The following is a 15,258-nucleotide window of genomic DNA, read 5'->3' on the forward strand; positions in this document are numbered from 1 at the left end:
CTGGTCAAGGATCACGGGTGACCAAGGGATGCAGGTGGATGAGGCCCGTCTGCAGGCAGACATCAGTGGGCCTCTGATAGGGGCTGAGAAAACCAGCGTGCCCAGAGTCGGTTCACTGTGGGAGCCCAATCATACAGGATCCACATGAGGCTGAGTTAAAGGTCAGGATAAGGGTTCCCAGGTGGTGCTTGTGGTAAAGAACCCACCTGCCACTGCAGGAGACATGAGAGACTCGGGTTTAATCCCTGGGTCAGGAAGATCCCCTGGGGGAGGAAATGGCATCCCCCTCCAGTGCTCTTGCCTGGAGAATTCCATGGATAGAGGAGCCTGGCGGGCTACAGCCTATGGGATGGCAAAGAGTCAGACACGACTGAAGGAACTTGGCATGCATGCGAGGCCAAGTTGGGGACATGGCCAAATATAACAGCATGGGCTGGGCTCAAGAGCTGTGTGTAGGGGAGAGCATGGCTGCATCAGCCGTCATCGTGGGGTCAGTTTCAGGGGCCAGTGTGCCAATCCATTAGCCACCAAGGCTCTGAAGTGTGGGACCCCAGGCCCGGCATCTCATTAGGACAACCTCTACATTCATTGCAGTCCAGGTAACTCTTTGCCATCCTGAATCCAGGACCACAGGGAAGCAGGGCCCTCCGGAGGCAAGAAGCCCTGAAGGTGATGTGTATCAGCCCCAAGGGAGCACCCCTCACTGCACCCACCCCACACCCATATGTTGGAGCTGCCCCTGCAGGCCCGGCGCACACAGACGGACTGGCCCATGCCCACAATGCTATGGCCACGAACACAGGATACAGCAGGTAGCTATTACACTTCCCAGCACCACTGGAGTCTCCTCAGGATAATTATTTATTATTCATAGTCATCAGCATCTTCATTAATTATTCATATGATCCTTAATTATTATCCTTAACAATAAGAGCAGTAAATAGCAGAAAAGTCCTTGAGGTGCCTAAGGCCCAGGGCCGGGTGCCTCCGGGCAGTTAGACCAGCTACTGCCCCAGGGCAGTGGGGGGACCACAGACCCCCATCCACTGCCCGGCCCTGTCCCTGCCCCTGTGCCCCCCCACACCGGGGCCCCTGGGGACCTCAGGAGGAGGTGGGCCCCCAAGGGCTGGGGGAGGGGCCGTGCCTTCCTATTCCTCTCCCGTCGGCGGCCAGGGCCTCCCGGGCAGGGCCTCCACGGGGAGGGGCCCAGGCAGTGCACTGAACCCTGGGTGAGCCACGTGTCCACACTGGGCAGCCCCACTAACTTCCCGGGTCTGAGCCGTGTCTGTGCAGGGGCTGGGAGGTTAGGGCCCCCAGCTGGCCCGGCAGGGAGAGGCGTCGAGCGGGTCCGTCTTGGGGCAGCTCCTCGCACGCCATGAACTGGGAAACCTGCGGAGAAAACAAAGAGTGTGGGGGGCCCAGAGTCGAGGAGCGGGAGAGGGAAAGGGTCAGAGAAGAGAGAGGGTCTGGGAACTCTGGGGCCAGACAGGAGGGGGTTTGGAGGAGACAGGAGAAGAGCTGAGGGAGACAGAGCAGGACTCCAACTGCCAAGGGAGGGGGGCAAGACTGGACGTGGAGGTATATGGTCTGGGTGGACAAGAGCCAGGCCGGGCAGCTGGGGACCCCGAGGCAGCATCTGTCTGATCCTGCAGGGAGCCCCAGACCTCAGCCACTTCCCTCCTCAGGGAACCTGGCCGCTGGATTCAACGCCGACGCAGAATAAGGGGCCCTGAGCTGGCACCAAAGCTAGACAGAAAAAGAGACAAGGTTCCTGCCTGCAGTCTCGAAAGGACTCCGGGACCTAGAAACAGAGGCAGGCTGGCGGCCAGGCTTCGGAAGGCCAGGGAGAGTGCCAGGGCAGGCGGGAGGGGCTTTGTGGGTGCTGACGAGTCTGCTGTGAGATCTCTGCGGGGGAGGCTGTGAAGGGAGACTGGCACATTTGCTGACGTGGGCCCTGGTGTCGGCAAACAGGAGCAGGCACCATATGGGAGGGGAGCAGATGCCGGGCTGGGGGGCGGGGGGCAGCGGAGTCCAGGCCACCTCGGGGTGCCCGAAGGACCCCCAGCTTGAGACCCAGACACCACTGCCCTATCAGGAGGCCAGGAACACACAGGTCCATTCAGGAGAGGACAAAGGATGACAGAGGCCCACCTCTAGCAGTGGGGGAGACAAGCCGACCGGAAAGGCCACCCTGGGGCTTAACCAAAGCCTCCGGGACAACCCTGCAAAGTGCCAAGCATGAAAGTCATGGATCGAGTGGAGAGTCAGACCCGGGGGTGTCAGCAGGGCCGTGAGACTCTGTCCCAAGGGCGCACTGGCACCCAGCACCCACCACCAGCCCCCCCAGGGCTCAACAGTCTCCTCCACATGCAGCCATGGACACAGGCACCCTGAGTAGACCCGGCCCTTCAGGTGACCCCAGGGGAACGCAGACCACTCGGCCTGCGGCCTGCGGGCTGCCTTGTCCCAGCCTCTGCGTGCTTTGTGCTCTGTGCTCACAGCTCCTCCTCCTCCAAGAATACTGCCTGGGAGGAGGGCAGGGATGGGGGAGGGGAGGAGGCTGGGGCCCAAGGCCACAGAAGGGGCAGCAAAGCAGGCCTGGGGTGAAATCAGTGTAGAAAAGGCAAGGCCGGGGGTGCTGGGAACTCACCTGAGAAAGCGAGTCCAGGGTGAGGGTGGGGATGGGGCCTGCGGGCAGCAGGGGGGAGGTGGAGGCGGGGCCGGGCCCCGGGGTGGTCACAGCACTGTAGGCTGGCGGGACCAGCGTCATCTGTCTCTGCAGCAGCTGCAGGACGGTGGCCATGTCTGCACTCAGCCGGGTCTCCAGCCTGGGCGAGAAGGAGGAGGATGCTCTGGGTCTCAGAGAAGTGGAGACACCAGCAACTGTGACTTCAGGACCGCCCTGTGGACAGCCAGCTGGTCAACCCTCAGGCCAACTCTCCGTCCTAGGTGTGGCAGCCCCAGCTTGTCTCCGAACAGAAAGAGAGGGCTAAGCCGCTGGGACACATGCACAGGTCTAGATGGAGCAAACAACCCCCACCCCACCGGCACCCGACAACACTGCCTGAAACCCACAGATCACACTGCAGCACTCCCCTGTCCAACACCTCCTAGCCTGTCCCCCTGGACACTCACCTATTGAGCTGCCTCTGGAGGGCGTCCAGCCTGGTCTCCACGTCTCCCCGCGGCCGACGGCCAGGGCTGGAAAGGGGGATGTTGAGGAGGCTGGGGGCGGGGGCAGGACAGCGAGGCAGCTCCTGGTACTGGCGGCCACGGCTGTCCCCCCAGAAGCTGAAGATGTTGGACACTCCTGAGAAGGCGCCTGCAGCCAGAGAGCAGGGTTGAGGCTGGAAGAGAAGCCCATGCCCCACCTGCCGAGCAGAGGTAGGGGGGTGGGGGGGCTCACCCTACCTGATAGTGGGTTACAAGTGTCGCTGCTCTTCTCGCCATCCTCGGTCAGGGGGTCCCCACCCGGCGGCTCTCCGGGGGGCCTGGGGCTGGAGAAGGGCACCAGGCGGAGGGGGCTGGAGCTGCGGCCTGGGCCCTCATCCTCACTGCTCTCGGAGCTGGAGGGGCCGCTGGACAGGCTCTCCCCCCACGGCCCCCCCTGCCGGCCCCGGCCACTCGGCCCTGCCCCCGCCCGGCTCGGCCCCAAGGCCGACACCTCCCCTGGCTGCTCCGGGTCTGTGGGAGACAGAGAACGGGCCTCAGAGAAGGCAGGAGGTGGCACAGAGAGGAGGGGAGGGCCGGAAGGGGAGGGGAGGGGACCGGGGGCAGGACGCCCTGGGTTGTCCCCAATCCTGTCTTGTGCTCTCACCCACTTCCAAGAGGACTGAGAACTCCGGGGGCGGGACCAGATGGGCTGTGACCGCTGGCTGCCCGAGCTGGGTCAGTAGCACTGCTGGGCGGGGCTCTCTGGGACCCCGGGCCCTAGCCCTCCCCTGCCATGCTGGCCACCTCTCCCTCCTTTGCCCTGTCTTTCCTCCCCTCGTTGGTTCAAAGCAGCGCCCATCAAGACGCCAGCCCTGTGAGGACCCAATATACTCAGGCGCGCCCCTGCCCTGGAGTGTGGAAGAGGGCTTCCTGGAGGAGGTGACATTTCAAGTTGGCCTGAACGGATGGAGTGAGAAGGGAACGCTGATGGTAGGGGACGGAAGGTCTGTGGGGCCTGGGAGGAGCAGACCCACCGGCCCCGCCCTCTGCTCCGTCCCCCTCTGGGCCACGCCCCCGCCCGCCTTCCGGCTTGCCTGGGCCCCGCCCCCTCCCCTCCCCCGCCTCACCCTTGTCCGTGCGCCGTCGGAAGGACAGCTTGCGTTTGCGTTGCCGGTTGAACCCGCCCTCCAACTCCGCGCTGCCCGGAGAGCCGGGGATCATGTTGGTCTGAAACCCAAGAGCGGTGTCAGGGCCCTTCCGCGTCCACCTGCCCTGCCCGGTCCCGGGGAAGACCCTCTCATGACCAATGGAGGTGGAACAGGGCATGCCCGCTCCGTGGGGTGTAAGCTCCGCCGCAGGACCAGGGCTGAGACTGGCACTTTTCACAACCTGGTCTGCCCCAGATACCATTAAACAAGCCCAGAGAGAAGGTCCCGCGGCGAAGGGACAGCCACCCAGCAGGGCGGTCGGCCGCATGGCCCACTCACATCCCGCAGGTTGAAGGTGATCTCCAGGCTGGACCAGAAGTGGTCAGAGAACTCGGGGTACATGTCCAGCACCTCCAGCAGGTCGTCGCGGTGGATCTTGTGCAGGTCGCAGTAGGTGAGGGCCCGCACGTCCCCGTTGGACTTCCCAGGGCGCGCGTACAGGTTCAGAGGCTCTCCGAAGATGTCGTTCTTCCCTGGAGGCCACCGAGAGGGGGGCTCAGCCCCGGGGGCGGCAGCGGAGGCAGCAGGCACCTGTCTTCCGTGCATTGTCACCCTGGCCAGGCACCTCCCCTCAGTCTGCTCACGTGTTGCTCAGCCCCAGCCCCCAGGGCCAGGGGGGCACCAGCCAGCCCGTCTGCCCCCAGCTCCCAAAGGCAGGACAGGTGCAGTGCGGTGCCCTGGAGGAGAAGGGCCAGGAACCCGTGCCTCCCACCTACTGTAGGGCCAGCCAGCAGCTCCAGCCTGGATGCCCAGCTCTGCCCAAGACCCTGGCTTCCTCCTTAGGTTCTAACTCCTCTGGTATTGCGCCCCCCCCCCCACCAAAGCCCATTCCCAAACACCCCCTGGCTAAGCACTGCACCCCCATGAACATGTTCTTCAAGCTACAGATCATAACACAGTAGTGAATCAAGACCAGCATTTTGTTTACTGAGAGAAAACAGGATAGCATAGGTAAGCACAGGCACAGAATGGAAAACACCGGGATGCAGTTAAAGCAACTGCAGTTTAGCAAAACTTTGGTTCCAGTGGTGTTTGGGGTGCTTGCGGCACGAGCATTAAGCCCCACTGTGACACATCAGCCCTGAGGTGGCCAGGGCCAAGGGGAGGACAGGCAGAGGGCAGGAAGTCCCCAGCACCCAGGCACACCTGTCCACGTGCACAGGTAGGGCAGAGAAGAAGGGATGCGAGGGGAAGAGGGGCAGACTCCCTCTGCTCTGGAAGTGAGGGTTTGGCTGTACCACAGGGAACTGTGTGGCCCTAAGTGGGAATCAGTCACACAACCTCCCCCACTGCCTACCTTGGAGCATTTGGATTTGATCCCATTTTAAGAAACAAAGAGTGTCGCAGCCCTTGAGGAGACCCCCAAAGGGGAACCGAATTCAGAAACCTCCAGAATTCAGCAGCATCCGCCCCACACCCCCACCATGTAGGGCTCCTCTCCCCGGCCCCCTGGGAGGGCCTGAGCTTGGGTGAATTAAAGGAGCCCAAGGCCCCTGTGGGCAGTCACAGGGCCACAGCCCCCAGGGCTGTGTCCTTCGAGGGCTGGGCCTCTGCAGCTGCGGCAGGGACTCCGGGCCCAGCTCCCGGTCCCTGCCGTACCCAGGATGGCCACGACCACGTCACCCCGCAGGATCTCGATGGAGCCCCGGGAGATGAAGTAGAGGGCTGTGAGCAGGTCCCCGGCGTGCACCAGCGTGTCTCCGGGCGGTGCGTGCGTCGTCTTGAACTTCATGGCCAGGGCCCGCAGGCAGCCCTTGGTGGCCCCTCGGAAGGGCTTGCAGTGCTGCAGCAGCGAGCGGTTCAGGTGCAGACAGATGTCAGCCTGCAGGCACTCGGGGAAGCCCTTCAGCACCTGGGGGCAGGGGGCGGCTCAGGACGCCCTCTCCTGGGAGTCCACTCCCACCCCCCACCTTGGAGAGCCAGCAGGGAGCACCAGGACGTCCAGGATCTATCAGAGGAAGGCCCTGGGCGTCCACGCCAGCTCCACCCCTCCTCCCTGCAGACTGTGCACCCTTGGGACGACACCTCCCGGCTTTCACCTCCACCTTCTAGTGTGTGAGGCATGGAGACCATCTGCCTGGGGCTGTCCTGTGGATCAACCACGGATCACCCAGAGCCTGCCCCAAAGTGAGAACTTGCCCAGGAAATGAACTCCACGGGCAGAGGGAGGGTAACTACCTCTCAGGGTCCTTCCAGCACTACCTGGGCCCACCTGGGCCGGGGTTGGGGGGAGTGTGACTCTGGCGAACCCAGAGGAGTCCCCACCGGCACCCTGCCCCCCAGCCCAGCCCGGGCCCTCACCGCATTCATGTCGATGCCGTTGGTGTAGGACCAGGCATGCTGGAAGTACTCCTCAAGGCGCTGGCGCAGCGGGTTGGGGATCTGGTGGAAGCGGATGAACTCCCGAACGCGGAGCATCTGTGTGTGGTAGCGCGCCGTGCCCGAGTATAGCCGCTGGATGATGGCCGACACGTTGCCGAAGATACTGGCATACATGAGGGCTGGGGGCAGGGTGAGTGGGGCCGTCAGCCTCCGAGGGACCCTGTCCACCCCAGCACCAGGTCAGTGCCAACACACACTCCCGCCTCAGTGTGAGCACACACGTGAGATGCATGCACAGAAGCCCGGGCACACACGCTCCTCAGCCCCTGCCTTGTGCCTCTGCCCTGGTGTTCCCAGCACTGTGATGGGGGCCCCTGGGGGGTGGGGGGCGCCCACTCGGGCCCCTCTAACACCCTCCCTCTCCTGTGTGACTTGTGCCCACACCCGCCCCCAGGGGTGCACTCACAGCCAATGAGCATGACACAGATGGAAAAGATCTTCTCCGAGTTGGTGTTGGGGGACACGTTGCCGAAGCCCACGCTGGTGAGGCTGCTGAAGGTGAAGTAGAGGGCGGTGACATACTTGTCTTTGATGGAGGGGCCGCCCAGGCCGCTGCTGTTGTAGGGCTTGCCGATCTGATCGCCCAGGTTGTGCAGCCAGCCGATGCGGGAGTCCATATGCGGCTGCTCCATGTTGCCTATGGCGTACCAGATGCAGGCCAGCCAGTGCGCGATGAGTGCGAAGGTGCACATGAGCAGAAAGAGCACGGCCGCCCCATACTCCGAGTATCGGTCCAGCTTCCGGGCCACACGTACCAGCCGCAGCAGCCGCGCCGTCTTCAGCAGCCCAATCAGCTACGGGGAGCAGCAGATAATCAGTGGGGTGAAGTGGGGGTGGTGATGGATGAAGCATGGACGGCACTGCAGCCCTCAGTGCGGAGGCAGCAGAGGGAAGATCCCCAAAGACTCTCCCCAGAACCTCCTCCTAATATCAGTAGGAGCACCTCCCACCCGCTGTGCCCGGCAGAGTCCCATTCCCCTTTTGTGCCACTCCCGGGTGGCTCAGACAGTAAAGAATCCACCTGCAGTGTAAGAGTCCCAGGTTCAATCCCTGGGTTGGGAAGATCCCCTGGGGAAGGGAATGACAACCCACTCCAGTGTTCTTGCCTGGAGAATCCCACGGACAGAGGAAACCTGGTGGGCTACAGTCCATGGGGTCACAAAGAGTCGGACACAACTGAGCGACCAACACTTTCACTTCACAGTAACAAATGGCTCACAGTTCCCCACAACCAGGATGAAACAACTGGGGCTCAGAAAGGTGCACCCACCCTCAGGTGCCTAGCCAGAGCTCCACCGGCTTCAAGGCCTTTTCATATGAATCAGAAGGCAGTGGCCACTCTGGACAGACACACTGGGAAAAGGCGGGGCCCCTGGACCTTTACAACCAGGAAGCGGCTCGCACGGAAAGGGGTGCAGGCAGGGCTGAGCTGGGGGCCCCGTGCGTCTGCCACCCCCTCACCCCACCCCCTGCTGCCCTCCCCCCTGCCCCCATGCCTCCTGGCCAGCCCACCTCCTCGGAGCCAGAGCCGAAGATGAGCAGGTCAAAGGGGATGGCGGCCACCATGTCAATGAGGAACCAGCCCTTGAAGTAGTGGACGGCGATGCGGCCGGGGTGGCTGACCACCTCCTCGTTGGCGTTGACGTAGGTGGTGCGGAAGTTGATGAGGATGTCCACGATGAACATGATGTCGACGATGAGATCCACCACGGCCAGCGGCTGGCAGGCGTAGCCACAGTCGGGGGCCAGGGGCGCCTCTTCAGTCTCCTTCAGCAGGAAGGCGGCTGAGTAGGGGGTGAAGACCGCGGTATAGATGACCAGGAGCAGGATGAGCCAGTCCCACACGGCCTTGAAGGGGCTGTAGTGCAGGATGGTCCAGCGGTGGATGCGGGGCGCCTGCAGCTTGTACTCCGGCAGCACGTCAGCCCCCAGGGACAGGACCTGGGCGGGCGGGGAAGGTGGCGCTGAAGGGTGGGGCGGGGGAGGGCAGGCCACCGGCCCTGTGACGCCTGGGCTGGGCCCTCAGAGAAGGGGCCAAGCAGAGTAAGAGGAGGGGGTGTAAGAGGGGATCTATAGGAGGGGGGGTGTAGGAGGGGGGCCCACCCAGCCCACCCTCAACCGCGTGGACATGGCTGCTGACTGCCATTCCCCATGTGGCCTCCTGGCTGGCTCTTGAGTCCAGGGCACCTCACAGTAACGCCCACAAGCACGACTCCCCACCAGCGATACAGACCCACAGCTGTGGATATAACTTCCACCTTGCTCACCCCCATGGCAACCACACACACACACACACGTCCCATATACACCACTGTGTCTGCCAGCAAATGCTCCAAGGACTACAGCTTCCAGCCCAGGGCGATGTAAACAGCGGTAGTCACTGTGGTTCCCTGCAAGTCCCGTTGCTGGTGGCCCAGGGACTGAGGGCCTAAGTATCCCTTCCTGCCACTGACCCAAGGATACCAGCCACCCAGACTCAGGTCCCTTGGCACCCAGGAGAGGAGACACCATGACACTTGCTCCCCTCTCCCTACTCACCCTTGCCTGGGGCCGCCACTCAGACATGACCCCCAAGCCCACCCAGGCTCATCTCTCATCCTGCCCCTCATCACTCAGGCAGAGGCGGCACGCCACCCAGATCTGCGGACAGCAGCCACCACACCTACCCCCACCCCCAAGCCAAACTAGGAAGAGCTGTGACCAGCTTTCCCACGCCACCCTGGGAGCCTTGGCCTGTCCCCTTGGGGCCTCCCCCTGCCCCCACGCAATCCCCAAACTCTCCCAGCCTGGCTCTGCCATCCTGGGCAGCCAGGTGCAAGGCCTCACCCACCCTCCCCCTTAAGAGCCAAGGCTGCCGGCCCTGCAGGAACAGCACAAAATGCCAGGGCCCACATCCTCAGGCCTTGTCCTGGGGAGGGGGTGGAGCCCCAAAGACTCCCATTCACATTCATGCTGGGGACCCCCCCTGGAACCACCCTTACAAACAGATGGACTGTTTGGAAGGCACCTCCTTAGCAGAAGTAACTGGAAGTTAAGACCGGCTGCGGCTGGGGGTTTGGCCACCCCGGGGGTAACCACAGGGGCTCTCTGGAGGCACGCGATGGGGTCTGGGGCAGGGGAAGGAGTCTGTGGCTTCGAGGCCCCAACTTCTGCCCAGACTTCGGCCCCAGCCACTCGCTCCTTAAGGCAGAGAACATGGGGCAGTGACCTTCCTGGGATCAAGAGAGGGTTGAAAAAACAGAACTGACCAGGGACCCAGCAGACAGGAGGCAGAAGAAGGCTCCTGCAGGGGGCTCCTCACCCCACCTGAGTGGCCAGGCCCCCTGGGCTGGACCACACCTGATAAATGTGATCCTGCCCCCCCACCACCCCCCGCATCTGCCCACAGCAGGGCCAGCCCCGCCCCAGGCACAAGCACACGCTGGGGGCAAGCCCAGGGCACCAGCCCGGGACCCACAGACCCCATCTTACAGGCCCCGGCCCAGCTCAAGTCTGCAGCCAACAGCTCAGCACACCGCCTTGGACTTGGGTGGGCGTGTAACCTCCCCTGACCCACGGTCACACAGAATGCTAAAGCTCTTTTAAGCTCAACCTGAGCTCAACCTGTGGCTGAGAGAATCCACCCCCCCCCATACCTGTCCCTGCACTGGGGGGAGCGCAAGAGCCAAGGCAGAGGGTTCAGGTGCCAGCAACAGAGGTAAGGGTGCTCAGACCGCACCCTGAGCCGCCTCCAGCTCCCCCTGCCATCCTGAGCTGGCCCCTGGCTCTGTGACAGAGCCCCTCACCCCACCCCGCTGCCCCTGGGTGGGGGGGATGTGGAGAGGTGGCTCCCCAGAGGTGCCTACCAAGTTGTCAGCCCGGGGGGACAACCAGCTCTTCAGGTTGGACCAGGTGCCTGGTTCAGACGACCCTCTCCGCTCATCCAGTGGCCTCTGACCCCCAGCCCCCAAACCCAGACCCCTGAAGCAGCCCATGCCTCCCTCACCCCCAGAGTCCACCCCCAAGGCACAGAGTGCTAGCGGGGTGGGGCCCCGGGCCTGGGCGCCAGGCCCAGCTGCTGCCTGCGCACCAGGGGAGGTGGGGTGGAAGCCGGAGTGGCTCCCCTCCTCCCCGCCCCACGCCACCCCCAGCTCCCCGCCGAGCTCTCTGGGGCACACACTTTCCTGTTCTCCCCTCTCCTCCTTCCGTGTATCCAGCTAGAAGGCCAGGCCAGGAAGGCCAAGGAGGAAGGAAGCCCTGGCAAGACAAACACTGTCCACCTAGGCCCGGCGGGACTGGAGAAGAACAAGCTGGAGCCAAGAGTGGGACAGGCCGGGCCACAGCTCCCGGGGATTCCCCGCCCTCAAAACCATCCTGCACCTCGGAAGCCCCCTCCTGACCTGGAGCCAGAGCCCTCAGAGCTGCGTTGGACCCGCAGGAGGGTGGGGGGCGGGGGGAAGAGGGGAGCTGGGGGGAACACCTACCTCCTGGGCCACCAGGCTGGAGATGCGCACGGCCCGTCTCACCCGGCCTTTCTGGGCCCTGGGCTGCAGGGCCCCTGTCCTGCTCGCCTTCCCCGACGGGGCCGCCATGGAGGACTTGGCTCCCCCCAGCCTGCCTGCCCTGGGGCCCCAAGGGCCCACGCCAGCACCTCACCTGCACCCCAGAGGCTGGCGGCCTGGCTCCCAGGGCAGCCTCTGGCCTGGCGGCCAGGGTCGCCGGGGCTGGGCCTCAGGGCTGGGGTCACCCTGGCAGGGAGTGTGGCCAGCAGCCCACCTGGCTAGGGCGGCCCATGGTTCCTCCCGCAACCCCGGTGCGGGCCCCACGGCCGGCCGGGAGCTGCGCTCTGCCCGCTGCCAGCCCAGCAGCCGGCGCCCGGCGCTCTCGGAACCTCCAGCTCCTCCAGCCGGCCCCTCCTCCTCTCGGGTCCCCACCCCCACCCCGCCCGGCCGGCCGGAGGCCCCCTCCCCCGCGGCCCCCGCCCGGGGCTCCTGCTGCAGCCGCTCCTGCAGCCCGCGCCCCTCCCCCGGCCCCCGGCAGCCCGGCCTGTCACTGCAGATTAATGGGCCCTTCAACACCCCCGCCCCGCCGGCCAGAGTCAGACAGACACCCAGAAACAGAGAGACTGCCTGCCCGGTGACCAGAGAGCCCAGGAACACACCCGCACACTGGCACACACAGACGCGTGCGTGTGTGCGCACACACACACACTGAGCCCACAACACAACAAACAGCACACCCCGTGGGCACGCGGGAGCAGGGTGGCAGGCAGGGCTCCAGGTGGGGCCAGGGGAGAGGGCGGTGGTGGGGGGGAGTGGGGGTCGGCTGCCAGATAAGGGGCCCAGCATGTTGGGGGAAGGTTCTGGAGTCAAGGCCAAGGGGCTGGAGACCTGGCAGAGACCCAGAGAGCCAGAGGCAGCAGCGGGAGCAGGGCCAGGAGGAGGGCTGAGTAGGCCCCGGCAGACGGACAGCTCCCTCACTCGGGTCACTGCTGCCAAAGGGGCTGGAGGGGGCAACAGGGTCGCTGGCTGTCTCTGGCTCCTCAGTCCTGACCCTCCCCTCCCCCCCAGGCCAGGATGGGAAGGGGCTGGGATGGACTGGGCAGTGGCTGGGGGCGGAGGGAGTCGTGCAGATATGTGATCTTGCTGCCAAGACGAGGCAGGACACCAGGCTGGTTCTGGCACTGGGCAACGTTGGGCAGTTTCCCCCCAAGAATGGCAGTCTTCTCCAGCCCAGGATTCAAAGACCTGACCCTCTCTCTATGTGTTCCCCAACCTCCATCGAGTCCCCTCCCGACCTGGGAAGGAAACTCTCCTCTTCTGTGGCTTGCAGACAGGGGTGGGCACCTCTGGGTCATCCTGGCACTGGGTCCCCAACCCCAGCCTGGCTCATCACATTAGCCTAGAAGAATCAGGACCCCCCAACCTTGACCTCTGGGTGTGTGAGTTGCTCAGTCCTGTCCAATTCTTTGCTACCCTATGGACTGTAGCCTGCCAAGCTCCTCTGTCCATGGGATTCTCCAGGCAAGAACACTGGAGTGGGTTGCCATTCCCTTCTCCAGGGGATCTTCTGAAGCCCAGGGATCGAACTCGGGTCACACGCAATGCAGGCACGTTCTTTACTGTCTGAGCCACCAGGGAAGCCACCTTGACCTCTGTGGCCCCTTCTGATGTGAAGCCTGTTGGTTTGCCTCCAGTATGTCTTTACCACACCCTGTGCGCAGACCCCCTTGTGCCTCATGGTTGCCTTCTCCCACCCACCTTGACCCTACCAGGTGCCCAGCCTCGACTGCCCTGTCCTCCCCAAGCCCCATCCACCTGTCCCCTGTACCTGCCCCCTCCCCGGGCTTCCCCACTCCAGGCTCCCTTTCTCCAGGAGCTCTCAGACTCTTCTCTCGTCCCAGCACTGAAACACCACCCCCACCCCCAGCCACCACCTTCAGGAAGCCCTCACTGACTGCACCCCTCCATCCCCTCCAAGCTCCTCCCAGGTGAGTGGGGGGCCAGGCGCGCCTACCTGGGTGACCTTCTCGGTGACGTTGTGGGTCCGCTCCTTTATCTTAGGGGCTATGATCTCCCTGTCGCTGGTGGGCGAAGCCAGGAAGGGGTCGCCCTTGAGATCCACGAAGTTGAGGGTGATCTGGGGGATCTTGCTGATGGTGCGGTAGCGCACGAGGTCCGAATCAGAGGTGGAGTTAAGCAGGCCGCTGCGCAGGGGGTGCATGGCCCCTGGGGTGGAGGGGAGAGGCTGTCAGGGCGGCAGGCAGGCAGGGGCAAAGGCCGTCAGGTCGACGACTCAGAGCTGGGCAGTAAGGCAGGCCAGTTCAGGAGACGGGGGGAGCAGTGTCCCTGAGAAATAAATGAGGCCAGAACCCCTCCCCACTTTATGGAAGCAGCCCCTGAGGCACTAGGAGAAGAAGAAGGAGCAAAAGCCTTCACTGGGGTCTGTTCAACAGGCACTGGGAGCCTGCCCCAGGCCCAGGTGGTGCGGCAGGGCCCCTGAGGCCTCTTCAGCCCTCCTGACTCCCCCGTGGGCATCCCGGCTGCAGGCAGGCTTGGGAGTGCCAGCTCCTGGCCCACACCGGCTCCCAGAGTAGAAGAATGCAACAGGGATGAATGCACGGTTTAATGGAGTAAAAGGCTACTTAATGGGATTAAATAAGTGCTTAATAGGATTTCCATCTCCCAGGCACACAGGACAGGGCGGAGAGGGAGGAAGCTGAGGTACTTCGGGTGGGGACCCGGCGGTGGGGCAGTTCCTGCATGGGGTGGGGTGGGGGGCGACCCTCACCGGTGCTGGCGTGGCGCGGCGGTGGCGGGGGCAGCGCCCCGGTGCGCATGGCCTCGATGTCGTCGGCAGAGGAGGCCCGGCGCACGCTGGCGCAGCTCTCTCGTGAGCGCGTCCGGGCCAGACTGCAGCTGGAGCCTGAGGCATCAGGGTTGAGGCTGTGCGCCCGGGGCGATGGATGCGGGCCTGGCACACAAGCCGGCAGAGGCGGCGGAGGAGGCGGGGGCGGCGGCGAGCCGGGACCCACCAGCGCGCGCCGCTCCTCCGCCGCCCTCCCCGCCACGTGGTTGTCCATGGCCGTCACCTCATCCAGGGCCAGGGACTCGCTGCTGGGGATCGCGGGCGTCAAGTCCACGTCCACCACCACGGCCCCCGGGGCGCCCGCACCGCCTGCGCTACCCGGCCGCACCGACGAATCCCGGGCAGTCAAGGCCAGCAGCGCGGGTAGCTTCAATCGGAAGGTCTTGGCGCGGCCTGCGGGTGGGGGGCAGAGGGGAGGTGCGTGGCCCCAGCAGCCTGGGAGAGGGCAAGGCCTAGGAGCTGGAGCTCCAGTCACCAAGGGGAGGAGGAGGGAAAGTGGGGGCCCCGATAGCTGGAGGGCACCCCTCCACCCCCATCCCTGCTACACAGGACTCAAGTCTCCAAAGAAGTTTAGAAGAGGGGTCCCCAACCTCGGAATCTAATGTCTGATGCCCAGAGGTGGAGCTGATGTAACAAAACAGAAATCAAGAAACTTGAATTATCTGGAAACCACCTCCCCTCTCCAACCCCTGATCGGTGGAAACCCGTCCCTCATGCCACAAAGGTTGGAGAACACTGGCCTAGAACACAATCTTATCTAAGACTCCAGCAATAATAAACCACTGTCTTTTGAGCCTCACATCCCCCGTGAGGGGGGTTCTCCAGCAAACCACCTGTGACTCTCCCAACTGCGCCCAGTGGGTGTCAGTATCTCCACTTTTTAGACTGGAAGAAATTCAGGCATCAGTGAGTTCTGTCATTTGTGGGAGGTCACACAGAAGCTTTTGATGCTTTTGAACTGTGGTGTTGGAGAAGACTCTTGAGAGTCCCTTGGACTGCAAGGAGATCCAACCAGTCCATCCTAAACGAAATCAGTCCTGAAAATTCGTTGGAAGGACTGATGCTAAAGCTGAAACTCCAATACTTTGGCCACCTGATGCGAAGAACTGACTCATTGGAAAAGACCCTGACGCTGGGAAAGATTGAAAGCGTGAGGAGAAGGGGACGA

At 63.7% G+C, this 15,258-nt stretch overlaps 1 protein-coding gene across 5 annotated transcripts in view; it reads right to left on the reverse strand.

Annotated features, from left to right (window-relative positions):
- Positions 1-843: 843 nt before the first annotated feature.
- The window catches only part of KCNH2 (potassium voltage-gated channel subfamily H member 2), a 35,899-nt gene continuing 21,484 nt past the window's right edge, over positions 844-15,258 (reverse strand). The window contains exons 4-16 of one of the 5 annotated variants that reach the window (XM_061415175.1): positions 14,013-14,483; positions 13,239-13,450; positions 8,256-8,684; positions 7,392-7,537; positions 7,150-7,235; positions 6,663-6,862; positions 5,961-6,213; positions 4,641-4,834; positions 4,281-4,380; positions 3,412-3,684; positions 3,136-3,322; positions 2,651-2,828; positions 844-1,389 (exon numbers count right to left, since the gene is read on the reverse strand). In XM_061415175.1, the coding sequence (XP_061271159.1) occupies positions 1,261-1,389; positions 2,651-2,828; positions 3,136-3,322; positions 3,412-3,684; positions 4,281-4,380; positions 4,641-4,834; positions 5,961-6,213; positions 6,663-6,862; positions 7,150-7,235; positions 7,392-7,537; positions 8,256-8,684; positions 13,239-13,450; positions 14,013-14,483 (2,858 nt within the window). In that variant the 3' untranslated portion in view covers positions 844-1,260. The other 4 variants (XM_061415173.1, XM_061415178.1, XM_061415177.1 and 1 more) reach the window with 4 other exon arrangements.

The sequence above is a fragment of the Bos javanicus genome, chromosome 4 (genome assembly GCF_032452875.1).
Source record: "Bos javanicus breed banteng chromosome 4, ARS-OSU_banteng_1.0, whole genome shotgun sequence".
Taxonomy (NCBI): domain Eukaryota; kingdom Metazoa; phylum Chordata; class Mammalia; order Artiodactyla; family Bovidae; genus Bos; species Bos javanicus.